Source organism: Orussus abietinus, unplaced genomic scaffold (assembly GCF_000612105.2).
Source record: "Orussus abietinus isolate OABI.00-Male unplaced genomic scaffold, Oabi_2.0 scaffold84, whole genome shotgun sequence".
NCBI lineage: Eukaryota > Metazoa > Arthropoda > Insecta > Hymenoptera > Orussidae > Orussus > Orussus abietinus.
Window position 1 is genome coordinate 156815 of NW_019394591.1, and position 27159 is coordinate 183973.

The following is a 27159-nucleotide window of genomic DNA, read 5'->3' on the forward strand; positions in this document are numbered from 1 at the left end:
AAGTATTATTAAGACATTTCAAAACCGCTTTGTATAATTCTACGACTGAATTTGTCCGTTACACAGGGCAAGCTAATTAAGAATGGGCTAATTACGTCTTACAAGATTGCTTCGCTAATAAAATTCAATTGAAAAGCCGCACATTTAAAGAATCCTGAAGAATTATTACTATGACATTAATAAGATCTAAAATCCAAGAGAAAAATTCCACTCAATACGTTTGGGAACTACAGTAATTGGATTATTATATTCAAGCATTTTGTTCTGTCCGATGGCAGAATATTGCGTCTAATTTAAATGATTTGCATCTCCATAAATGAATTTTTCATCCAATATCGATGATCAAAATAAGAAGTGCTATTTATCTTTCTTCATACACTAAGAAATTAGAGTAATCTTTTAAGTTGATAATTGTTGGACATTTTTTTCTCAACGGTATAGGATGAATTTTTATATTAACTTCAATATGAGCGATATTTACCCGCATTAAAAAATGTAAACGATCAAACTAATTTAAAAGATCTGTACGTTATTACAAAATTTATACCCACTATCAGCCACTATCGGCGGTACCATTTGCGTCTCTGTTATCATTATTATCATTGTTTTTTCCCCATTACTACAAAATGATGGTTTCATAAGACACGTCTTCCCGCGAATGTGCGTTCCGATTAAACTAATCAATTTCAATTGTCAACATAGCAGAGTCATAAGAGTAATCTAAATCGAAGAAAAGGACGGATTTCTTCATTGAAAACATTCGAAAAGATTTTCTTGGTAAGCAGAGAAAATACTCATTCGACTTACCCAACCCTGAATAAAATTGTCACATGTTTTCATTTATAAACTATTATTCACTGAATGTTCTATCAACTTTTAATGTGTTATTAGATAGAATGGTAGAAAGTACCAATGAAACTTCTTTTTTTTTCTTCAATTGAAATCGGTTTGAGATTGTTTTCAGTTACAGCTTAAATAAAATGAACGAGCTTCTGAAATTTATTGCGAAAGGTTGAAAATATTCAAGCTGAACTTATACGACCTCAAAATTGAATACAAATATACCTCCGTAGATCCACTGGATTAAGTATTTTTCGTGAAAATTGTTAAAAATACTTGAAATAATTGTTAGTTTCTGATAAAATTATTTACCCGTATTCCCGCAACGTTAGAAATAGATTTATCGCGCCAATTTCCCAAAAATGTTCTCTTGCCGAACATCGTACACTCAAAAAAAGATCCAATAGTAATTCCGAAACAGTGTCAATTTCTCGGCGAACAAGATTTTGCAACGATTACCCAACATATTCACTAAATTTAGAAAATATATATTTTACTATTTTCATATATACATCAAATGACATTAAGAAATTCTCTTAGTACAATAGAATCCTATTACAGACTGTTGGCATATTCAATTTAAACAATTTCCACATGACATGTTCCTCTAAGATGCAATACTGCCGTAAACTAAAAACTAAATGAGATAAAGATTTTTTTTAAATAATTGTCCAAAATGGTTTTCATTATTTGTTCAAGTTGAATCCTCTTAACGTTAACACCGTCTTCACCACAAAGTGCACTTATGCTGCTTTGTTTTACAGTCAGATCTGCCACGTCTTGATAAACATCCACATATGTATTTCATATTTTATATTTTTTGCGATTATATTGAATGTATATAAAAATGCCCAATCAGAATTCAGAGAATTCCTGCTTTCGAATTACCGAAGACAATGGCTGAAGTATTTGAAAATCTAGATTTAGCGAACAATGAAGGCAATATTACGGTTCCTCTCGACTTAATTCGACTATCTTTGTACAACTTTGACTAACTTTACATTCTCGAATTTCGTTATGCTTCGGACATTAAGACCTCGAGTGGAAGATTGCGTTTCTAAAGTAAATTGCTTCGGTGATTACGTTCCTATTTACACGTTTATTATTTACCTGCCTATATATGAAAAAATATCTAAAAATATATTGTACAATTAACAGTATTCTGTTTCGCTTTGAAAAAATAAACCTTTAACGAACTAGCGCTGTCACTTCCGTATAATATTCGTAACGGGTGATATAATCAGCGATATCGTGTCATTTCGTCGCCTAAATATTAGACTCGATTTTTCCAAATTTACCAATTGACCAACGTATGCAACACACGTATCATTTGAAATATCGCATGTATCAAATAATGTACAAGCATGAATCTAATACATTGCGTGATACACATTATATTGCTTGCACAATTAAACGATCATGTAGGAATGTTATAATTTTGCATATTATATACAAATAATTACTTAGACGAAATTCCTAATATCAAAATTCATCTCTAAAATGGGTTTGAATCGGTAACAATACAGGATAAAGAAACATAATTTTTTTTTTATTATAACAACTAATTATTGTGAATCTCTGAACTTTTCAAAATCTCTCCGAATCATTTCCATGTAAAGCAAGAATGGAAACATCCGTGATAAAAATAGGAAGCAAAGATAAAGGTACGAAATATACTAATTTATTAATTCAATGTCCGTTAAGAACATTTCAATGGTCATTGTTCAATCGTGTAATCAGATGGCAAACATAAATTCAAATGGATTGCAGAATTTAGACCACTCGGTAATTCAACCTTTTCTTTTTTTCGATTTTCCTCTGTTATTCACACGGAAACTGTTGATAATGTTTCCGGTGCCAATTGTACATTACGTGCATTATATATAATATGCAATTTTATTACATTGTTTACTTTATCGAGGCGACGATTTGACGTCAACAAGGTGTTTCTATTGTAGGTACACTCTTAAATTTCATTCTCTTATAACAAAATCGGATGTACCTAGAATTTCCGTGTTTGTCTAAAATAGTACAATTTTTAAATTAAAACTTTACAACATTTAAGAAAGTCTGTTTTTTTTCTTTATATGATTATCTGCACATATTGCAAAGGTTGTATATATGAACAAGAAATTAAATACAACTCTTTATTACTTTAATATCTTCATAACATCACTGACGTTTAAGAATTTATGGTTTTACTCGTAAAAGAATATAAATAATGGAGAGTGAACTTTTTTAAAACATAAATTACTTCTTTTTATGTATCAATTACGTACAATAAATGTATTTCAACACTTTGCTATCTTTGTTAAATATTGGTTTCACGGAACCTATTAGAGATTTGTCTTGAGCACAATTCTTATGCAATGTAAATAATCACTATCAATTAGAAAAATAATTGGTTCGATTATTTTGTTATTATTAATAAAGTTGTACCTCACCGATCTATATACTAACTGGATTGCTGATACCTATTTGTTTTAATGTTTTAGATGTAAAGGACAAAAGAGACATAATTTACGTGGAAAATGATGCGTATTGCATATTATAGGAAAGCTTCAACTAAAATAAAACGGTTATCTTTTTTCTCACAAGTATTTCTATAAAAATGGGAATTATACTTTTCCAGTAAATTAATTTTACGCCTCTTATACTATTTACGTTTGAATGACGCGTTTTTTTAACGCATGCGCAGATACTACAATATTAGTTTACGTGCCCATGACTAGAGGGCTTCGGTCGCTTCAAAACGTCACGCCATTTTATAGGATATCAGCTATCCAGTTAGTATACAGATCAGTGTTGTACCTGTACGGATAGCTCTCGTAGTGCTAATATTTTATATGAATACAATATTCATTTGTTGCCTTAAATGCATGGGAATGAAGGGGGCCATTATAGTGGCGCTTCGTAACTAAAGGGTTAAAGAGTTTCAAGAAAACCAAAATATGCATACAGATACCCTTCGCATCCACTGATTTATCCAAAAAATATGTACTTTCAACTAAATGCGCCTTAAAAAATACTGCTATCACTTAAACGTCATTGTATGAATCGTTATAACGGTACCGTTATATAGCAAAATTAATGTTCAAACTCCAAAACTGTGAGAATAATGAAATATTTCTACGTACACCAGATTCGGTTGTCTTAAATTCACATTGATATTGCAGTTACTATTCCCTGGGTAATTTAGTATATCGGAAAATACATTTCATTCGGTTACAAGGCAATGTCCATATACATCACCGAAGCGTCATTGCTTCGGTTGCAATAGTCCACCTTGATAAACTTTCCGAGTAGACTACAAATCGATCTCAGAACAATTTCTTATAAGATCTACAATGTCATAAAGAAGGACTTAGCTGGGCCCTGGTGGGGCATTGAAATTAAACATGGTCGTTGGCGGACGTCCGGGCAATGGTTTCGGTGGTAGCCTGGGAGTCACCGATCCTAAAACACAGAATTGACAATCATTTGAATACGCTTTGTCTTATTTCCAAATTCTAATATCACGTGCTACTAACAAGGAAAGGTCCTATCAATCAGGTTGGGGATTTTAAGGTGAAGTGAAACCCCCTTCAAATCAGTCGATTCGAATACAACACTTTTTTTTAAGGGTATTAGACCAAACCGTCCGAAACTTTGACACATCACTCCTGATCGTCTAAGAATTGTCCTGACACATTCAAAATTTGGATTTTTGGAAAAGATTTTTTAACTTAGCCCAGACCAAAACCAAAATGGCGTCGAGCTCTCATATTTCGATCAATATAAAATTATCGAACGCTCTGATATGAGAAACGAAAGGGTCAGGACAATTGTACGACAATTTAGAACACTCTGGTAATCGATAAACTCGCATTTGAACGGGATAAAGGCAAAAAAAGTGTTGTATGCGCTTCTATGCCAAAACGATGGGAATACGAGGTCTCGGAGTGAAAATTTAATTGACCTTGAAATCACAGATGGCGCAGGGGGTCCCTCTGCAGTGAATTAGGGCCCCAGAAAGCACGAATCCAGAGGATTTCTGGAGTTTTACTTGGATTTCTTTCTAATTATTGTACGAAAACGACAGGTGGAGTATGCCATTTGGTACAGTACCCAATATAATTCGACACAGTTGTCGCTATAAAAACGAACGTCGGCAACGTAGGCATTTAGAAAAATCTTCTTTATCGACGTCGATCAAGATCCTCGACGTGTTTCACTTCACCTTAAATTCATCATAACAAAGTCTCCTGTGCTCCACCCTCTCTCGGAACACCTGCTCCGTTAAGCGTCTGTAACAACCCACCGACATCAAATATTGAAAAATCCTCCATGCTTCTATAATATTCTAGATATATTATAGAAGCAATTTGGCGAGTAAAATATTTTTCAATTTTTTCGACCTATCACACGGTACGACCGTCTCGATAATATGCATAATCAGTGTACTTACCATTCGGTTGAGTTGGCGGGGGTAGTTTAGTGGGGCTAGGACCATTGAAAGACATGTGCCGACGTGGATGCGCAGGAGTGGGGCAAGTACCTTCCAATGTCGAGTTCCGCCTCGCCAAGAGCGATGAGCAGCTCGGATTTAGGGCAGAGGGAAGGCGTGGAGGAAGTGCCGCGGGGGGTAAATCCCTCCGTGGCGGCAATGGCGGCGGCGACGTACCCTCTCGGGGTGGAAGCATGGGTGCATTCGGAGCTTGTCGTGCCTGAAATCAAAACATCATCTTACCCTTAAAATAATTTCAAGCCATGACTACCTCAACATTATTTTATTTCTTTAACGGTGATAGAGGAAACAATGTACGTACAATATTCATTGAGTTAAAAGGAAAATCTACATATAAAAGAATGCAGAGTAACGCAATGGACGTTCGGTACAACGACGCAAGGAATGTTATACAGACATCGACGATATTTCACGATACATCGATACCATACATGATGCTTAAGGTGAAGTGAAACCCCCCCGCAATTAACTCGATTCGAGTAATAAACTTTTTTTTAAGGGTATTGGGTCGAACCGTCTGCAACTTTGACACGTGGCTCGTAAGCAACTAGGAATTATCCTGGTGCCTTGAAAAATAGATTTTCGAAAAAAAATGTGTTAACTTAGCCCAGACCAGAACCGAAATGGAGTCCAGCTCTCAGATTTCGATCGATGTACAATTATTGAAGGCTCTAATATGAGACACGAAAATGTCAGGACAATTGTACGACAATTTAGGACACTCTGGTAATCGATAAACTCGTATTTCAACGAGATAAAGACAAAAAAGTGTCTCCTCGCTGCTATGCTAAAACGATGTTAATATGAGGTCCCGGAGTGAAAATTTAGTTGACACGGAAATCACAGATGTCGCAGGGTGTCCCTCTGCAGTTAATTAGGGCCTCAGGCACAATAAATCCAGAGGATTTCTGGAGTTTGACTTCGATTTATTAATAATTATTGCACGAAAACGACGGGTGGCGTATGCCTCTTAGTACAATATCCAATATAATTCGACACAGCTGTCAATGTAAAAACGAACGTCGGTTACGTAGGTATTTAGAATAAGATTTTTTTACCGACGTCGATCAAGTTCCTCAAAGTGTTTCACTTCACCTTAACAACTTCGAATAAAGTTAAATCGGACCATTGTATCGTACATGCACAATGAAAAATGGCATATAATATGCCTTTATAAATCATTGAACTGTATGGAATGAAAATTATTTGACATATCTCTAATATTCTGTTTAGTGCTGCCGCGCTGAAGAAAACTACTCCTTCTGTTCATCATAGTGCACCTGTTGTGGAGACTCGCTGATAGAACTTTCTCGCCTTCTATGAGATCTGGGTGGTAACGGTGGCGGAGGTTGGCTAGGAGGTACGTGACTTGGTGACGGTGGCAGAGGCATAGGAGCCCCAGGACTTCCACCCGAAGACGATAGTCCTGTTAAGGCACCCATCACACCTATAGTCCCGGAATTGAAACCAAAGTGAGTGGTCTGAGGTTGGTGGTGTGGAGGCGGTAGATGTCCAGGGGACCCCAGCTGTGGACTGCTTCCTGGTGAACCGAGAGTCAGCCCCGACATGCTTAAGGGACCTGGCGATCCTGGAGGAGGGCCTGTTCCTGTAACAGTGTCAATGAAAACCTAACATTACTTAAATCTTAAGATGATATGAAAAGCGCTGAGGAATTTAATCGACGTCGATGAAATAAATTTCATCTATACCCTTTTGGTGGTAACACTGTTTTAAATACTTAAGTGGGATCATAAGCTGGCGCGTCACGTTACCGACATTTATATTTATGTTGAAGTCGCTTTTACAGTCCACGTTGAGAATTATACGAAATGAAGTGCTCCATATGTCACTTCGGTAAAGTAATGATAAAGAAATCGATGTAAAACTGTTGAAATTCCGCGAATTCATGACTTTTTAACTTTAACGGACCAACGTCGCCATCTGTGACGTTTAGCTGCAACTAAATGTTTGCTCTAAAAATACGTATTAGCCCCAGGAAAAGCCAGCATTCTCTTGTAATCGTTGGTGAAACTATTTTCCATATTTTCCCATATGACTCTATAATATTCCATTCCTATAGTATTCTAAATTGTTCTAGTTAAAACCTGAAACTCTTCATTTTCGATTTTAAGCTTCCAAGAAGAGTAAAATCTCAAAAACGTGCACAAACCACGTCATGTTGGTTCTAGTCCATGATAAATTAATCAATTTTTGATAAAACATGAAATTTCGTGAGTTTTGGGACCTACTTTAGGGCCTCCATGTTTACGTGGTAAAATTTGAAACGAATCGGTACATCTAATTCGGAGATTACTTTCACCAACGATTTGATTTCTCTGATCAATATATGTATACATACCAAATAGTCAAAGTATTTATCAAACTTTTCTCAAAACTGGGTGCACCAAATTATCGAAAACATTAACACGTGATTATGGAAGCTCTAAGGAAGAACGTGCTACTCGTGAAAATTAATTTTTCGAAAAAAAAAAATCTTATTTTGGTTCTTGTCCAAGATAAGTACAAAATTGTTGTTGAAAAAAAGAAATTTCATAAGCAACGCGTTATTCCTTAGGGTCACCATAATCACGTGTTAAAGTTTCAGATAATTCGGTGGACCCAGTTTGGAGAAAAGTTTTATAATATTTTGACATTTCGGTACGTATATATCGCACTTTCGTATCACCTTAAAGAATTAACTATAAATAGCGTTAACCTAGGAAATAAATAAGGTAGACGTTTCCATAAATAAATCTAAGACATTAAATTGTCACATATATTCAATTTTGTTTCTTTCCTATTGAAAAAGATCATTGAAGAAATTTCAGTTGAAGCCTTAAACAGTGGATATCCATCTGTATTCGATTTTCACTTTGAACCACATTTCGGCCCAAAGGTTCCATTTTAAAACCATATTCTGATCATCTCTATTCATAAAATTAACCTGTACCCTGTGCAGTTTAAAGTAAACGTATACATCACCTCCTAAAAGCACGGGAGCAAATACACTATGATCACCCGTGTGCGGTGCTGTACTTTGCGACATGTGTGGCGGTGTTTCCGGTAAATCAGGAGGTGGCGGAACTTCCGGCGTTGGATCGTGCAGCCTCACACTGGAAGCTACTGCTTGCAAAGGCGCAGGTAGTTTGCCACTCAGACTTCTAGCCTTGATCCCCGGTGATTTTAAGTTTAGATCGGGGTACTTGCGTGGCTGTGAAAAGAATAAACGGTATTATATATAATGTCTGCAGTTAAGACTGAACATTATTGGGTGCGAGGTGCAAAGGTGTCAACGAGGACATTTCCCTTGCCTAAAGCTTGAGCGAATTTCCGCTAGGAGCACTAGTTGTACGTCATACGTCACTGCGCCGTAAAGTAAACGCAGGGCGTAACTCGGAAAGACAACCTTGTAGGATTTCCCGTTAGATGCAATACGCCCACACATCAACGACAACACCCAAAACTTATAAGTGTCGAGGTCTTTTGTTATGTAGTACAATAGATATCTGTTTTCTCCTGAACTTCTTAGTAACAAAGTTTTTATTTCTTTAAGTGAAGTATGACATTTTTATTAAGACCCGGCGCCCAATAATTACGGCCGCTTACACCCGCTCCCATAGAACCCTTTCAACCTTCCCCGCCAAAGTTTTGGGCTCTAAAGCAGGGAGAATTTCACTATTTACGCTACCCCAAAAAACATGTCGAGTTCAAGTGCCAGTTATCAGTTGCCATCACATACGAAGCAGTACGTCAGATTGTCCGTCGATCATTTGTGCCCATAATTATGAAAGTGGTCTAAGTCATATATTTTTTGTTTCGAAATTACATTGAATTAATTTCGTTTGAAATAATATGACGTGAAATAACTGATAAACTCATTTTTTTTTTAATTTTGACTTAGACCACTTTCATAATTATGGGCACATTTGTCAAGGTTCAGTTGTCAGACTTCGGTCGTCCGGTTATTGTCACCCTGTCGGCTAGTTAAGCCAAAATTCAAAGTTAGTCAAAGTCAAAGTCAAAGTCAAAGTCAAAGTCAAAGTCAAAGTCAAAGTCAAAGTCAAAGTCAAAGTCAAAGTCAAAGTCAAAGTCAAAGTCAAAGTCAATGTCAATGTCAATGTCAATGTCAATGTCAATGTCAATGTCAATGTCAATGTCAATGTCAATGTCAATGTCAATGTCAATGTCAATGTCAATGTCAATGTCAATGTCAATGTCAATGTCAATGTCAATGTCAATGTCAATGTCAATGTCAATGTCAATGTCAATGTCAATGTCAATGTCAATGTCAATGTCAATGTCAATGTCAATGTCAATGTCAATGTCAATGTCAATGTCAATGTCAATGTCAATGTCAATGTCAATGTCAATGTCAATGTCAATGTCAATGTCAATGTCAATGTCAATGTCAATGTCAATGTCAATGTCAATGTCAATGTCAATGTCAATGTCAATGTCAATGTCAATGTCAATGTCAATGTCAATGTCAATGTCAATGTCAATGTCAATGTCAATGTCAATGTCAATGTCAATGTCAATGTCAATGTCAATGTCAATGTCAATGTCAATGTCAATGTCAATGTCAATGTCAATGTCAATGTCAATGTCAATGTCAATGTCAATGTCAATGTCAATGTCAATGTCAATGTCAATGTCAATGTCAATGTCAATGTCAATGTCAATGTCAATGTCAATGTCAATGTCAATGTCAATGTCAATGTCAATGTCAATGTCAATGTCAATGTCAATGTCAATGTCAATGTCAATGTCAATGTCAATGTCAATGTCAATGTCAATGTCAATGTCAATGTCAATGTCAATGTCAATGTCAATGTCAATGTCAATGTCAATGTCAATGTCAATGTCAATGTCAATGTCAATGTCAAAGTCAGTCGGAGTCAGTCAGACTCAGTAAAAACGCGAATTAAATCCAGGATCTAGAACCAGAGGCCATTCGGCATTCAGGAGCTCGACCGCCATCTTAACCCTCTATGGGCCATATTTTTCATTAAATAAAAAAAAATTGGGGGAACGAAAAATCAGCAATTAGGAACCTATATATGCAAATGAAAACAAAATTTTTCATTTTAAATGTGACCTGAAAGTTACACGGGCCCATAGAGGGTTAAAAGGACCTTTGGGCCGGTGCCCCCAACCTACCGCCATATTCTTGCAATTTCCGATTTACTTAAAATTAACCTTTTGCACTCGAGACTTTGCCATTCCAGTTGTCAGCGGTGACTGAGTCACCTCTCGAGTGCAAAGGGTTAAGGTATTTTTCTTCACCTATCCAGATGCATTCGAAATTCAATTATGCGGATTCATTATAATCAACCGTACCCGTTAATCGTCAGCTGTCCAAGCGTTCGCGCATGGCGTGCATGTCGTGTAATTCAGTCATTTTATAAAAGTATTTAAATATATATTTACGATTAAATTAAATTTTGGTCGTGTTTTTCCCTTCCAACCCAGACGTCACACCTGGTCTTTTCCTTGTTAAATATCTTGTATAGATCTTTTCTATTAAATATCTTGAATTTTCTTATTCTCTCAAAATTCTTCATATAAATATATTATTTCATACAGTATAACGAGTCATAAAATTAGAATTGAGTTTCTTATAACGTTATGAATAACCACGTAAATAATACAAACTACCAATAATAATTAGATGATATATAATCGTTCTTAACTTAATAATAAACTTTAAAATAATCGAAACTTACGACTCTCGGAGGCTGTCTGCATCCCCTCGGTTCCACCTCTAAGCTTTTATTATACAAGTAGTTACTAATATCAGCATCCTTCATGTTCGGGTCAAACGGACACAAGTTTTCAATAAAATGTCTTATCCTCGGCTCGACCGAAAGACAATAGGGCTGATTTTGGTACTGCTGGATTTCTCCAGTTATTTCGGCTACCTTCCGCCGTTTGCTAAAGTTAATAAGCTCCGGACTTCCTGGAAGATAATCCGGGTTTCCTTCTTCGATGTGTAATATATTGGTCAGGTACATGCCTAAAAAGGAAACATTTAATTAAAACGAATCATTTACATTATTTTTAAACATTCACGTTTCCAGGGTCCAATAAAGGCCAATCGGCCATTTTGAATTTATGACGTCAGATGCGAGATAATCACGTAAAATTCCCAACCACTATTCTGCGAAACAAATTACATTTACCTGCAAAGACTAAGCATGGAAAAAGCTAAATATTCACGAAATGTGTCAGTCGGTCAGTTTTTAACAAATCATGCCCTAGAAAACGAGATATCGTTATCCTAGCAAGCCCAGCAACAGGCTCGTGATTTCGAGGCAATAATACATCGATAAACACGGTATCATACAAACACGGACCGGTTAACACATGTTACGCATCAACTTTGGCACCAATAACTTGACAAAAAAATAAATAACCTGGAGAATAGTGGACGGGAATTTCCCAATGCTCCAGCTGTCATTTTTCACGCCCTGAGCTTACAACATCTACTTACAGATGGCAGACTAAGTGCCACAGCATAGCTACTGATCACTTACTTAAATATTATATAAATGAAACCAGAAAAAAAATATATAAATCCATACTGTGGGAAAATTGCATAAGGCGGTCGTACCGTGTGATAGGTCCAAAAAGTTGGAAAATATTTTATTTGCCAGATTGCTTCTATAATGTGTCTAGAATACGTAAAGGATTTTTCAATATTCGAAGTCGTTGGGTAGTCACAGACGTAGAACGGAGCAGGTGGACACGATTTCTCAAAAACTACAAAATCGATTTTGTTCTAATTTATATGGTATGTTCGGTACTCTTATAGTTCTCGCTCGACTAGGATAATTGTGATATCTATCATAGTTTTTTTTTGGCAAGCTTAGAGTCGAAACTGAGACAAAAATTGGAAGTAAATTTTCAAATCCATGACAAAAATTTAATTTTCAATATTTTCATTTAATCCTGGTTCCGGCTATAGCCGCAGGTCTACGGATTAAAGTGCTATTTCACTTTTTGAATTTCCGATGAACGAAACAGCCGGAATCACATAAGCCGTCGAGCTACTTATTTTTTACATGTGTCTTTTGAACTCTGTAAAGCTGATTCCAATTTATACTTTGGCTTCAAAAAAGTCTGAGTGACTGTATAACGGTTAATAAACGTATTGTAGAAATTCCAAGATCCAAGAAATCCCAAGACCAAGGGGTATTTTCATGGTTCGTTAGAAAAAATTCACAAAGAAACCGAAAAAATACAGCCGTCACACGGTACGACTGCCTTAATACGATAATAGTTCATACCGATTCAAAAACGTTTTATAAATCACACGAATACTATTTTGTTTGATCATGATGATTGAAATATGAATATTATTCCATCTAGTTGATTTATCACGTGGTATTTTTCGACCTAGAAAATTTTCCTCCCTAATTGAAATGTGAACGCATCAAAGTTTCATTCAATGATATAAATTGAATACCAAAATTAGGAAGCAACTGAAATATCGGTATATCCACTAGATCATAGTTGCTTCCGAACCCCATGAAGGAGAAAGTATAAATAAAATCCTAGTTCTTACCAAAAAATGGTACGCAAGGTGGATTAATAGAGCGTAGTTTCTCTTGGTATTTTCGAAAGTGATCATTATTCAGTTCACGAGCTTCTTCGAGCGCTTTCTCCAGTCTTGCTGGAATTTGCTGAACATATAATAAAATAGTTACGTTAGATGTCGACATAAGTTGTTTTCTTTCAATTGCATCATTTCGATAATTATGAATTTAAACCAACAAAATTAAGGTTTGTTCTCACCTGGAAAGTGAATTTTAACCTAAAAACGGACGCAGAGCCCATAGCACTGACAATGGCTAGCACTCCATTGAAATTATTAAGATCTTGCAGCACCATCATGACTTCAATCGCTCGAGAAACAATAGCTACCCTCTCTTCGAGATTTTCCGCTTCAACTATCGTTTTCTCAAGCCATCTTGTAAACTACGAATAAAAAACAATAGATATAAAGCAATTAATGGCAACACGGATGAAGATTATTTAAATTACACATTGTCAGAATTTATTAAATTCAACTACAGGGTCGAATACAACAAAGACCCACTCTTCATCGAAGTGAAATGATCATTTACGATAGAAGTATTCTTAAACAGATCATCCAAATTCCACTTTCAACTGTAATTCACTGTTTGAATCTAAATGATATTATTTCAATCAGTGATTACATTACTGTGAAGGTAATTTATTATGCTCATGCCATCAGAAAATTAAATATTAAACCAATATGACTAACATTAGTTGTATGCTTGATCATCTTGAGCAGATTCGGAGATGTCTGCTCTTTATTTTTTTTCGTCCACACCGATCCCACTAATTCGGAAGGCTTAACAGTTCTATACAGTTCGAACTCCAGTAATGTCAATTGTCTTGCTAATTCAATGGGATGCAACTGAAATATATTCAGAAATATACGATTATTCATGGATTAATTTTTTTTTCTCTCTTATATCGTTTTACTTAACCCTTTGCACTCGAGGAATTTGTTATACTTGGTGAATTTCATCTAGCTAACTTAAAATGATTTCACATACAAATTAACGTATAAAACTATTATACTTTAATATTTTATGTATTCTTACATGTGAAAGAAGAAAATTTGTTAAATATTAAGGATTGTATCGTTGCTTTGTACGTTATTTTATAAAACAATCGCCAAGATGCATCCTCGGCTTCACGGGGCAATTATTGCAGTAATATGTTGTTTGATGTCTTTCGCCGGGCTTGTTTCGTTGAGAGGAAAATTTGCATCTCTTCTTAACTCCTGTTAGAACGACACGTCGCTTTTAATTCAATCGAATTTCGTCGAAACGAGAAGTCGAAGTAGTATCCTACAGATGATTAAGTGGCTGTTCGTTTCTCTGCTTTTTTATTGATTTGTAAAGAATATAAGAATTAACTCAACAAATCTCTAAAACCCCCAAAAATAATTCAAACTACCGTTTCAAGGACTTTCTTAGAAAATAGTACATCGAGGCATATTGGTCCACTCGATTAACGCCGCCGACATATTTTATATAGTTTATAATAAAATTGGGTCTTTTTACAGGAACTTCAACACTACCTCGTAAAATCCTTTTTACGGAAGTTATTCCCGCATTATTCCAAGTGGTCAAATTCGTATATAAGATGTGACAATCCTTTTGTCTTTCCATGCTAGGAATAAAGTATTACCTTTGCGGGATACTCCCGTGGATTTCTTGTGGATTTTTTCTTTTTTAATTAATTAGACGTGGCAACTTCTTCCTATTTGTTAGGGTAGTCCCGGTTAAATGATAAGGGGTATCATTCTATCCTTCGTCAAAATATACAAACATATATATCCATCATTGACGATAGGGTTTCCGAATCAAACCAAGTGGTCACTGAGAGCCACCTCTCGAATGCAAAGGGTTAATTACAACCGGAACTATTATACTTAATTATTTATACAAAAACAAATAGAAACCACCATAGGTCTCATTTTTATAGCGTGATTTGATTTTTAGTATTTCTTAAGAATTTAAATCGTATAGGCATTTTTGCATGTTAATTTACCGTGAGTATTCCCCATTCTTCTTCAGGAACTTTCAGATGCCACTCGATGGGAGGCGGAGATCGTTCGAAACTAAATGTAATAGGCCGCTGCTCCGACGGCTCACATTTTCTTTGTACGATTTTAATTACCGAATCTACCCACTTCCTCATAGATTTGCCGCTTACCGTGTCTAGAAAAGACTGTAATCTTTCTAGAAGATTTCTGTCACGTTCGAAATCGTAGAAGTGATGATCCACCTATGAAAAAAAAAAAGAATTTTTACAATTCAAGACATACTGTACACATAAAATGTCCGAAATAGAATAATAGAACTCAACGTTTTGATTCGGATACATTCTTTTAATATTTTATAACATTATATTTTATATTATAAATGGAAATGAAATTAAAATAACTGAAACTGATTAATATCAAAATGCACTTACCCAGTGCCTTAAGACGTTCAAAACCCTAAATTGCACCGGTTGACAATATTCCTTTCGATACCTTTTCCAATCTTCTCTTGCCGTTGCTTTGCAACCTGATGGTTTTTCTTCGTCTCCGTAAACTAATGAAGGATCCGGTATATCAAACCTTTCAATCAGTAGGGTTAGTAGTTCCTGAGGTGAGCAAAAACTCCTGTAAACAAACAGCAAAACTTCAGGTTAAATTGTTTCTTTCATTCCGCTTTCTATTTTTGTTGTATCTCCCTCAACATTTATAAAACCCTATCGTCAGTTTGTTAACGTTTATTATCAATGTAGTATATTTATCAATACTTCACGAATTATCAATGCATCATTAGTATTCATTAAGGGGGAATGGTACTACTCGGCAAACCCCGAGTTGACCGTGCTGCCACGTAACGGCAAGCAGTGGAAACATACGTGACGTCATACGCGCCATTGCTGCGCCGTGCCGTGGAAGAGGCTTCGGAATTACAATGTCATGCAACTGTACCCCAGTAACGTCGAGCGTTAGTCATACAGCATCGGAACTCAATAAAAATTTCATACTTATAATAAAAGAACTTCTCCATTACGTACATTTATGCTTGGTAGCCGTTAATCATCCACTAATATGACCACTTTTTCTTTCTAACCTATCACTCAATCATTTCTGGGTGTTCTTTGTGAAGCATTATTTACTCAGAAATACGTATTCAATCGCGTACTTTTCTTATTTAGGCTTACCTATAAGTAGTGAGGAATGTTCTTACGAAAGCCGGGTCGGCATAAATATGATAAGTTAATCTTTCGACGAGCTTGACCAATGTCGCCCCTTTGATCAAGGGTACACCTCCGTTTTCTCTAGCTTCCAAAACTATATTTTCCGAAGAATCCTGCTCCGCAAATTTATACAAATGCGGAGGTGGCAGCTTTAAAGGATGTTTCCTTTCCTCATCCAAAAGAATGCTATCCAATGTCCTTTCCAACATACTCTTTGTATTTAACATAACGAGGTCCGCCATCCAACTGTTCTTATCTTCGACGGATTTTGCTACCAATGTTACATTAGGATGATCTCTTGGTGCGATTTCGAAAGCATTTTTCAGTTCTGTTAAAGTCACCGATTGACATAAATACATGTTTCAACACAACAAAATGAACAAACATATACATATAATATAAATACATATAAGATCACTGATTATCATATTTCTTATATCTATACCGTATTAAATAGATCAAGACGTTACCCTGGAGTTGAATGTTACAAATGTATATAACAATTCCCCAAATAATTAACGCGTACTGCAATTAATTAATGCAAAAAATATAACCAATACAACCAGCAATCTACACAAATTGCCGTGATTTGGCCCGAATTCAAGAAAACATTCCGTTACTTTTGCATTGTATGGATGCCAATGTTACAAATACTATTACAAGCAGATTTTAATGCTAATCAATCACAGAGGTGTCTTATCATTTCTAACGATCTTTTGTAAATACTAGATATGAATTAACCGTTTCTAGAAAAAGAAGAATTCATACAACGTACCATCTGTATCTTCCCTGTCGATGATGTCAACTTTTCGTATAAAAAACCGTTCCTTTAATCGCAGTTCACCTTGATGCGTAGGATGACTTCCACCGACTCCAACTGCGGCTACGCTAACGCTAACACGTTTACCTCCACTGGGCTTACACAAAACTAGCAAGCCGTCGAACAAAAGGGCTCTCCTTTCCGTTAACCTTCTACCGTTGCTTCCCACTTTACCTAGCATGTCCTCTGAAGACGATTACATAGGAATATATATTTTACATTAAGATATTTACTTGCTTTAGATTAAGTGACTAAAGGCGAATTTACACGGTACCAGTGACTCGTACGAGTCACAAAAACCGAGTGCTTTGCAAGATAGTAGCGTTTGTAGTACCAGCCTTCTAGTACTTGCATAGTAGGAAGCAGAAAGTCATGTGCTATAACCCAAAAACGTCGAAGGGGCGACGCAATGTTAAACATTTTACGAACAAAATGAGTAAATAGTATTTGAACGCGTTGGGTGAAGAGTAGTTGAACTCTACTCTCTGTTCTCTATTCTTGTCCCGTTGTAGTTTTCCAGAGGCATTCTTCCCCTCGATACAATTCAGCAAATGTCAACGTGGGTCTTCTGCCCACCTTTGGGCCATTTCAACCCAAAATTCCCTTGAAAACGCGTCTACACGGATCTGGTATACAAGACAGTAGAGTGAAACACGTGGTCGGGGTTACAACTCGCGCCAGGAAATAGGATTGTTTTCTATTCCCTCGACTTGCATTGGCACTCAGCGAATACTCCACTCCAGTACTAGGATGGCAGTTTTCCCAAGACAAGGAACACTCGGTTTTAGTGACTCGTACGAGTTACCGGCACCATGTAAATTAGTCTTAAATGTAGACTGCACGATGTGGATCAATAACTCAAATGTAGCATTATTTACTAAACCTTAGACTTCTAATGAATAAATGTCGATCAATTGATTTAAAATAAGAACTAGTACATTATGCATCTTGAAATCTATTACATATGCATCTAGAAAGTTTGCAACATACCTCTGATGAATTCGTTACAACACTGTCCAATGTCTCTCTGGTCCCAACCATCTACAGTTTTTTGCATCTCACTAGTCTTTTCCAGTGCCGCTTGCCTCCGCGCGCGGCTCTGCATTCGCAGGCCAGTATCTTTCTTTGGAAGGCTTGCTACCGATTGCAGTAATTCCATTTGCAAAGGTCGTAAGAGACCTTGCACTTGCTCCAAGGTTTCGCTGTCCTCGATATTCGGCGTACGTTTATGTAATACCTGCAATAAAGGCAACGATTTCAACTAATCTCCAAATTCGTATCCAAAAGTTGACGTATTTGTACGACTTAACTTTAATCGAGCCAAATTTTTCTGTCAGTGAAGGCAAAAAGAAAACTCAGAATGAAAGCTAGGTAAGCGTCAAACATGAAACTTTATAAACGAAGTGAATTCATGGTAGAAGACGTCATTCTAAAACAATAAATCCTGCATGACAAGAGAAATCAACATCCAGGTCGATTTCATATTGAGAACATCATTTTAGAAGAGACTACAAAGATGTTTTTAAATGAAATCCATTATTTGCCGTATAAAATTTCATTTCTGTCGGTTACATTGTTCTCATTCTCAGCTCTTAAGTGGTTTTCATTCCACACTTGTAAGTGCGATACCTTAATGTAATCGAAGTACAAAAAGCAGTGCCAAACAGGTTGTAGCAAAAGCTTTGGCAAATAGTATCTGACGGCTTCTTTGAAACCATGTCCTGCAGCGCGTAAGGCCGCGCTGGCTTCTGGCCTCGACAATAACCTAGTTAAAACTTCCCGACTAGCTGGACTGTTCATGTCCCTCGCATATCTATAACGATGAATTAAATCATTGAAAATATATTCGGACAATTACTTGATATAGTATGTAAACTTCTTAAGATGATATGAAAGGCACTGAGAAATTAGATCTACGTCGGTAAAATAAAATTCATCTATACCGTTTTTGGTGGTAACACTGTTTTGCTACTCAAGTGGGAATATAAGCTGGCGCGTCCCGTTACCGACATTTATATTTATGTTGAAGTCTTTTACACTCTGCGTTGAGAATTATACGAAATGAAGCGTTCCTTATGTTATTTCGGTAAAGTAATAATACAGAAATCGGTGTCAAACTGTTGAAATCCCGCGAATTCATGACTTTTTAACTTTAACGGACCAACGTCGCCATCTGTGACGTTTAGCTGCAACTAAATTTTTGCCCTAAAAACATGTGTTAGCCCCGGGACAAGCCAGCATTCTCTTGCAATCGTTGGTGAAAGTATTTTCCATATTTTCCCATCTGACTCTATAATATTCCATTTCTGAGGTATTCTAAATTGTTCGAGCTAGGTCCTGAAACTCTTCATTTTCGATTCTAAGCCTCCAAGAAGAGTAAAACATCGAAAACGTGCACAAACCACGTCATGTTGGTTCCAGTCCATGATAAATTAATTAATTTTTTATAAAACATGAAGTTTCGTGAGTTTCGAAACCTACTTTAAGGCCTCCATGTTCACGTAGTAAAATTTGAAACGAATCGGTACACCCAATTCGGAGAATACTTTCACTAACGATTTGACTTCTATGATATATATAGATTGACCCTTTCATATCATCTTAATCATTTTAAAGGTTCAGGACAAAACGGAACGATGCCTTATTTCTGTTTACATTGAATAAATGTATCTGAATATTCTAAAAAAAGATATGCCAATTATTAAGATTGCATCCACATATTTCAGTAATACACCAATACACTTCTGAAGAAAATATTCAAATAACAGTTTTGCTTACCAATATTCATCATTTAATATGAACTTAAAAATTTAATGTAGAATTATTAAAATACTACGAACTAATTAGCTTTTAAGAACCGACAAGATATTCTCCTGAGCCTTAAATTCACTGTACAATTAACAAGTCGTGACATACATACTTTATATACACGTCAAACTCTGCCGCTTCGGCCAACTCTTCAAAACACGATCCTACAGTAGGTGTTTGTTTTTCTTCTGTTATTTCCATAATATCTTCCAAACTACCGAGTAGCGTAACTGTAACTTCATAAATATCCATAATGTTGCTGAACAATGTTTCTAATTCAGTTCGATCCTGGGCTAATTTAGCAATTTCCTCTCGAAACACCTGCCAACAGAAATTGAAATAAATACATGTAAAAGACGAAGATTGGTGTCATTTGGCATTCATTTGGCACGAATGATTATTTAAATGTTTGAAATTAACACATTTGGACATTTTTTTTATTATTCTGTCCCACTTAGCAAGAGAGGAAATAAGAAATAAGAATTCAATTGTTTGTAATTTTACAAGGATTCATTCTTATTTATCAGAATGCGATGTACGAAAAATCATATGCAATCGTTTCAAGTTCGTACTTTAAGGGGATGTGAAAGTGATATCCAAGGGGTCCATCGTTCATGAAACTTTTCTCCGAACTGAATGTACGGAATCGTTTCAAACTTTACAACTTGAATATGAAGACTATAAGGAAGGTCCTGACATCCATGAAATTTCATTTTTAATACAAAATTTAAACAATACCTATAAACAAATTTTTAAACAATACAAACTTCATGGGTGTCAGGACCTTCCTCGTAGCCTCTATTTTCACATTGTAAATTTTGAAACGATTTGATACACTCAGTTCAGAGAATAGTTTCATAAACTCTCTGTGTTTTACATCACCTTAAATGCATGTTACAAATTGTAACCTATTGTCATTATCATATACAGGGTGTCCCATTTAAAATAATACACCTGAATAATTTCTAATTGAGGGTGGTAATCGAAAAATGTTTCCAACGAAAGTTGTAGAGTATGAAGAGGGAAAACTTATGAAAAGAAAATTATCAGCATAACTGCTTGTTTTTATGTTACATGCTATGCGTCAATTTTCTTAAATAACAGTAATTTTCATCCCTCTAAAAATTGTTAGGCTTGATGAAACAAGTTCGACGATATCATTTGTTATGTCATTTTCATAATTTTCAGGCGAAATTATGCATAAAAACAACTTAGTGGACATATCGACAATTTAGACTTTCTTAGCGTCATCCAGAATGCACCACGTGGAGAAAGTGAGAAACGAGTAAAGGTTAATGTTTACATTCGACAAACAGTTTTGTTTTGTGATCTGGATCTGGACCTTAATGAACTCTAAATTGTCGATGTGTCCCTTAAGTTAAGTTTTTATGCAAAATTTCGCCTGAAAATTATGAAAATGACATAACAAATGATACCGTCGAATTTGTTTCATCGAGCTGAACAACTCTTCGAGAGATGAAAATTACTGTTGCCATTTAAGAAAATTGACGCATAGCATGTAGCGTAAAAACATAAGGAATTATGCTGCAAATTTTCTTTCCATAAGTCTTCCTCCTCCATACCCTACAATTTTAGTTCATCAACATTTTTCAATTACCACCCTCATTTAGGAATTATTGAAGTGTATTTTTTTTAATGGGACACCCTATACATTTTTCTAGAGTAACAAAAAGGCAAAATTTCTTTTTATTTTATAAAAACGTACATGACCATTAGGTTTACCTTTATGATCATGTGAAGATCGCGCAGGTAGTGTCGTTCGTCATGTATGAGATCTCGAACGGACTCCTCATATGTTAGCGAGACTACAGCGCCCAAGCCACTTTGTGGACTTTCCGTGCAGTCATCTTGATAAAACATATCCATCAGGACCTAATCACATATAGCGTATCAAAAGTTATGTACAAGTCATATTATATTACTACTCTAAAGTTCTATTATAATTCCTTAAATTGCATTTTCTTGAATAATACTTGCTGGAAATAAAAAAGTTACTCTCACAATCTGTGTATTCTGAGTTAATACAAATGTATGGTCTAAAAGTAGTGAACTTTAACTCCATTTATTTCATTCAAGTAATTTAAATAATTGCCAGATATGAACTTTGGTTTTAATAGCTTGCAAGTGCAATATAGTATTCGGATTCATTTTACGTACATGCAGAATTTCATTTCAACCAAAGTGAGACATCTGGAATCTTCTCATGTCATTCATTTTTTTTTTTTGTAGTAATATAATACATATGTATTTAGTACATTAAAGAAATATAGAATTTCATACTACAAAGTAAATATTTTATTTCCACATCCATTGGAGGTATCAGAAAAATCATTTTCACTGTTTAGCTTTTAACATGCATTATTATATTATTTTTGAAACAGTCGGGTAAAAAAAAAAAAAATATAACAGAATCACGGATCAATCATCTCACTTTGATTCTAATAAAAATCTGTCTAATGATAGAGGCATCATTCTGACTACTAAAATGATAAAAAAGAAGTATGCACCAATTATCATGAATATAATAGGAGCACACTATAGGCACCAAAACATTTAAAAATAATTTGTTACCATGTCTGCATACATCGCAACTCTAATGTCTTCACAGGAAATTTCCACATGACGAATGTTTTTGACGTAATTACCGGCTAGCTGAAATAGAAACAGACATGAACATTTATCGATAATGCTGCAGGAAAGACACCTTATCAGTGTTGATATACGTATGTGCGTTTGAAATAAAATACTAGAATAATCATTTCTTAAGTTAAATGAACAAATTACGATTAAAATTAGATTTCTTCGGTTTTTCCGAAAAATAATTTTTAAGGAGACTAGTTTATATTTTTAAAGAATTTAAATTTAAAAAATTTGCCACATAGATAACTAAGTAATGACTGAATATTTTCATTACATTAAGGTGTTACGAAAGGGTCTACCTATACATATCTGCGGTCAAATCGTTCCTGAAAGTATTTTCCAAATTGGATGTACCAATTCGTTTCAAATTTTACCAAGTGAATGAGGAGGTCCTAAAAATCATAAAATCTCACTTTTTATAAAAGAATTTTGTATATGTCATGAACTAGAACTAATATGACGTCGTCCGCGCACGTTTTTAAAGTTTTAAGCCTTTTCAATCTTTAGAATCGAAAATGAAGAGTTTCAGGACTTAACTGGAACAATTTAGAATACTATAGAAATGGAATATTACAGAGTTAGATGGGAAAATATGGAAAATACTTTCACGGACGATCGTAAGAGAATGCTGGCTTGTCCCGTATATATAATGACCCATTCATAACACTTTAACTTGTTATTTAACACCACCGACTCTTTGGGAACAAAGCAAAATCAATAAAAACATATACTGACTTGAGTTTTTTAGTCAAATATTTTTGGCTATATATTTTCTCTTTACTATAACTTCGATTGGTTTCTCAGAAATTGTAGGTATGTAAAAATCAATGATCTATGAATACTAACTAACTAGATCTAGTATTTTTCCACTCCGTCATTCATGATTTGGCCTTACGCCTTACAGATCTTAAAAAGTTGGTCCTATACCTTCAATTTAATTTATAAATAATATATAGAAGCCCTTATTGTTAGGAACAACAAACATCGGAGGTTAAAAAAGTATGCTAACCTTCAATATATCCGCAGAGATGTACTCCAAAACTCCCACAACGAAAAGACTAACCTGGGAGTCAATTTTGTGCTGTAATACTTCCTGTAAAGGAAAAAATGATATCGGTTAATACATATTTTCTGAACCTATAATAAGCATATGAATAAAATAAACGACTTATTTCTCCTCTAACGAAAATTAATATTTTTTCTCTACATATTCTTATAACATTACTTCTGAAATGTCTAATAAAACTTGCGGATAGAAAACTGGCCCTGTGAATAATTCATAGTCTTTTCAAATCATTTCTTTCTACAGGCTAAATAACCGTATTTTAAATTTACTCTACATATTTCTAGACTACTGTGTACACGAATTAACTAATACGAGAAAATTTAATATTTAATGTTTTCCACCCTTTTTAACAATTGTAACTTGATTTATTTACAGTTCTATAAAGATTTATTATCTGCAATGTATCCAAAAAAGTGGAAAACCAAAAATAGTCTGATAATCTAGAGTATAAAATGTAGATATTTTCGATAAAAGTATATAAATGTTTAACAATATACCTTTTGCAATAGTTGATGAATTCTGTCAACAGGCAGAACAAGAGGTGATTTCTTTTTCCCTTTCTCCAGGGCCTCTCTTGCGTCTCGGAGTGCCCATCTATCGATAGGAGTAGGAAAAGTTCGTCTCACTCTCTCTTCTACATCTTGGGGAGTGTGAGGAGGTGGATGTCCACAGAGCATGCCCAACATTCTTAGAATTAGGCTTTCGACATAGTCTAAAGCATCCTGACGAGCTTCGAGACTAGGATGAACTTGTTCCAACACCTACAATCAAATTTTTCATACATTACATATACTCGACAGAAGTATGTCAAATACCTACACTGTATCAACATGAATGCGATGTATTTCTTCCCAACATATTGGTTTACGTGACATTAACATTAATATATGGTTGAGTTTTTATCTATTTCTATGGTATATGTCAGAAATAATCAACATTATTTTGACAGATTTTCACCAGGCTCATAAAAATATTAACTTTCAAATTGTATTTATAAAGCATATATGGTAATAATTACATTGTTTAATTCATGTTCAAATTTACAAAGAAACATATGTAACTATTTAAACCAGACATTTAATGGACCGGGAAAAAAAAGTTGGTCTGGCAGCGTAAAATTCTACAATAACAAGTATTACAGCTCATTATTTTATTGTCCATCACTTATCATGATTATTTCATAGGATTCGTGCCCATTTTTAAATTCGTACCGACATATTTACATAATCTGTCCATACTTTATTTTGACTATAGCACTTATTTATTATGCATTCAAAATACAAAAGTATCTGTTATCAGTAAAAAATATACTTTTACAGTCACTGTATTCTCTTCAAATGGTCTCGTAAACAGCATTATACATATTATTTAGCACTCAATTATGTATTTTACGAACTACCACTCGGTTATATACAACAGATTTTTGCTGACAAATGTACCAAAAGATGTACATCTTAATTTTAAATTAAAATTGCAAGTTGCATAATAACCTTCGTTTCTCATATTACACTTCGATTTTCATAACAAAACAGAATATTAGATGTTTCATCAAAATGAAATATTAATATTAAATAATTAATTCATGAAATACTTAAACAGAGAATAAATGCAAATTCTTATTTTATACAAAATTGTAATATAATTTTGAATGCATTGTTATTATTGTACTAAAATGTGGCATAAAGAGAAATCACAACTTATGTTTTCTTGACTTCCATTAAAATTATTATAGGAAGCTGTATTATTAATTCAAAATATTCTAATTCAATAAGTCGCATTTGTAAATTTTATCAGTATATACGTAGTACCTACAGATCCTCGATTACAGAGACATTTTTTATGTAAAGAAAAAATTTTTGTAAAGAATGAGTCGTCGAGTAATGTTACAGAACAATAGACAATCATAATTCATTGTTATATTAGTATCGTAATGGTAGCTTTCTTTCGCGACCCAACCACATAAATATTATTTATAAAATATATTTGTATATAAATGATGAATTGATACTCATTTTACAAAATGTTTACACACTCCTCTTCCATTATCCATATTTGCATTTTTGTCTTAATTAGTACAATAGAACCAAATAACTTGCATTTGTAAAACTTTACAATATACAATTTCATTATATTCTCTATGTTAAAATATTCAATGACAATTAATATTGCCACAAAATATTTAGTATGACTGATCATTTCTAACTAAAAAAAAAATACATTTTTGCTACTATAAATAAAAATAACAAATGCAATTGGAATTTCATATCCCAGTCTTAAAAAAATGTATAAGATATTTCCTACTTTTCTTATAATCTCAACGTCGTTAATGTCATTTTCCAAGGAGCTTCAAATTAAATTCAATTTCTAATAAATTTCCATGGACGAAAGGCAATTTCTTCCGACATCGATCCTGCAAAGCTACTCAAAGTTCTTTCTCTAAAATGATTCGCCTCGATACAACTGGACTCATACATGTATTTAATTCCTGAAACAATGTAACAGAATATAATAACAAATGGACGAAAAGGAACACACCTTACGCAAGGAATGAACGAAGACTCCCTTCCACTTGGCGGCATTTTCCTCTTTCTCGAAGTCATAACCCGACGACTCGCCAACGACTGATGCCGGGTTAGAGAACATCTCCGCAGTGGTTCCAGCGGACACACTTGGAAGTTAATAAAACTAAGTAGAGGGAGACCCCTGGGCGAAAGAGTACTCGCTGACCCAAGTCAGAGAGAACAGGCGACAGTGTCCTTAGGGTGTACGAAGAGCATTGTCAAGAGTGAGGGTGACAAAAAGCGGACAGAGAGGACTGTCCTCTGGTCGGTCGGCGAGCTCTCTCAGGAGACGAACATTTCCGAGCGTCGAATGTCGGCGAGTTAGGCCACCGTACGGTACTGGTACTGACGCTGGATCGCGTTCCTCCGTGGGCCGCGTTGATGGCTGCATTGGCTCGATGTCCTCGGTTTCGGTCCCAGGTGTTCCCCATGCGGCCTCCGGCACCCGAGATGACGCATCTTACGCACCCGGGATACGCCTTGCGTTAACCTTTCCGTTCCTTAGGATTGTCCTAAGAATGAGCATCGACCTTCGCCCAGACCCGTGCGTAGCCCACCATCGACACCTTACGTCCACCAGCTACCATTGCACTAAACTTGCCATTGCCAGACAGCAAGCCGACCGCGACCTACAGCGAGTCAACCTTCGATCGATACTAAGATAGATGGGACTACCATCGCGCGTCAACGTCGAGCTTCGGATAAAACAAACAATTCGAACACTGACTACGTCTCCATCGTATTCGAAATCCGGGATTTATCGGCTTCGGATCCAGTGAATCCGAATTGTAGGGTCGATCGAGACGAGGGTAGGGTCATATAATATATTACATTTGCTTCACCATTTCGCGGAAAAATTTATGTCGAGCCGGTTCATATGAATGGTCTCACATTTTCACCACCAAAAACGTTCCGTAATACCGTGGGCTACTCATTTTTCACATTTTCGCTCAATTTGCTTTACGTAATAGACCCCCTGCAAAGAATTCAGAAGTCTCCATAGAAGCCCAGAAGGATACGGACGTTCGATGCTCGATAAATAGTATGTTAGCCAACGGATGGCGGCGCTGTAATCATCTCTCCATCTCTCTTAATC

General features: G+C 35.4%; 1 protein-coding gene across 1 annotated transcript; it reads right to left on the reverse strand.

Annotated features, from left to right (window-relative positions):
- Positions 1 to 937: 937 nt before the first annotated feature.
- Positions 938 to 26145, reverse strand: LOC105704146 (protein son of sevenless). Its single transcript, XM_012433124.2, has 20 exons — positions 26038 to 26145; positions 24000 to 24263; positions 23446 to 23529; positions 22368 to 22448; positions 21519 to 21668; positions 19888 to 20096; positions 18597 to 18780; positions 17958 to 18204; positions 16923 to 17153; positions 16112 to 16475; positions 15365 to 15557; positions 14939 to 15175; positions 13638 to 13793; positions 13145 to 13327; positions 12915 to 13032; positions 11074 to 11363; positions 8330 to 8558; positions 6628 to 6953; positions 5288 to 5546; positions 938 to 4296 (listed from the first exon to the last, which is right to left on the reverse strand). The coding sequence occupies exons 1-20, from the start codon at positions 26143 to 26145 to the stop codon at positions 4205 to 4207; spliced, it is 4005 nt and encodes a 1334-aa protein (XP_012288547.1). The 3' UTR covers positions 938 to 4204.
- Between the last annotated feature and the right edge of the window lie 1014 nt (positions 26146 to 27159).

Bases quoted from the DNA above. Each gene is read 5' to 3' on its own strand.
- LOC105704146 (XM_012433124.2), bottom strand. From the start codon at position 26,145: ATGTTCTCTAACCCGGCATCAGTCGTTGGCGAGTCGTCGGGTTATGAC. The intron at 24,264-26,037 runs GTGTGTTCCTTT...ATTTGATTGTAG, and splicing joins TCGTTCATTCCTTGCGTAAG to GTGTTGGAACAAGTTCATCC. The intron at 6,954-8,329 runs GTGATGTATACG...ACACTGTTACAG, and splicing joins TGCTCCCGTGCTTTTAGGAG to GAACAGGCCCTCCTCCAGGA.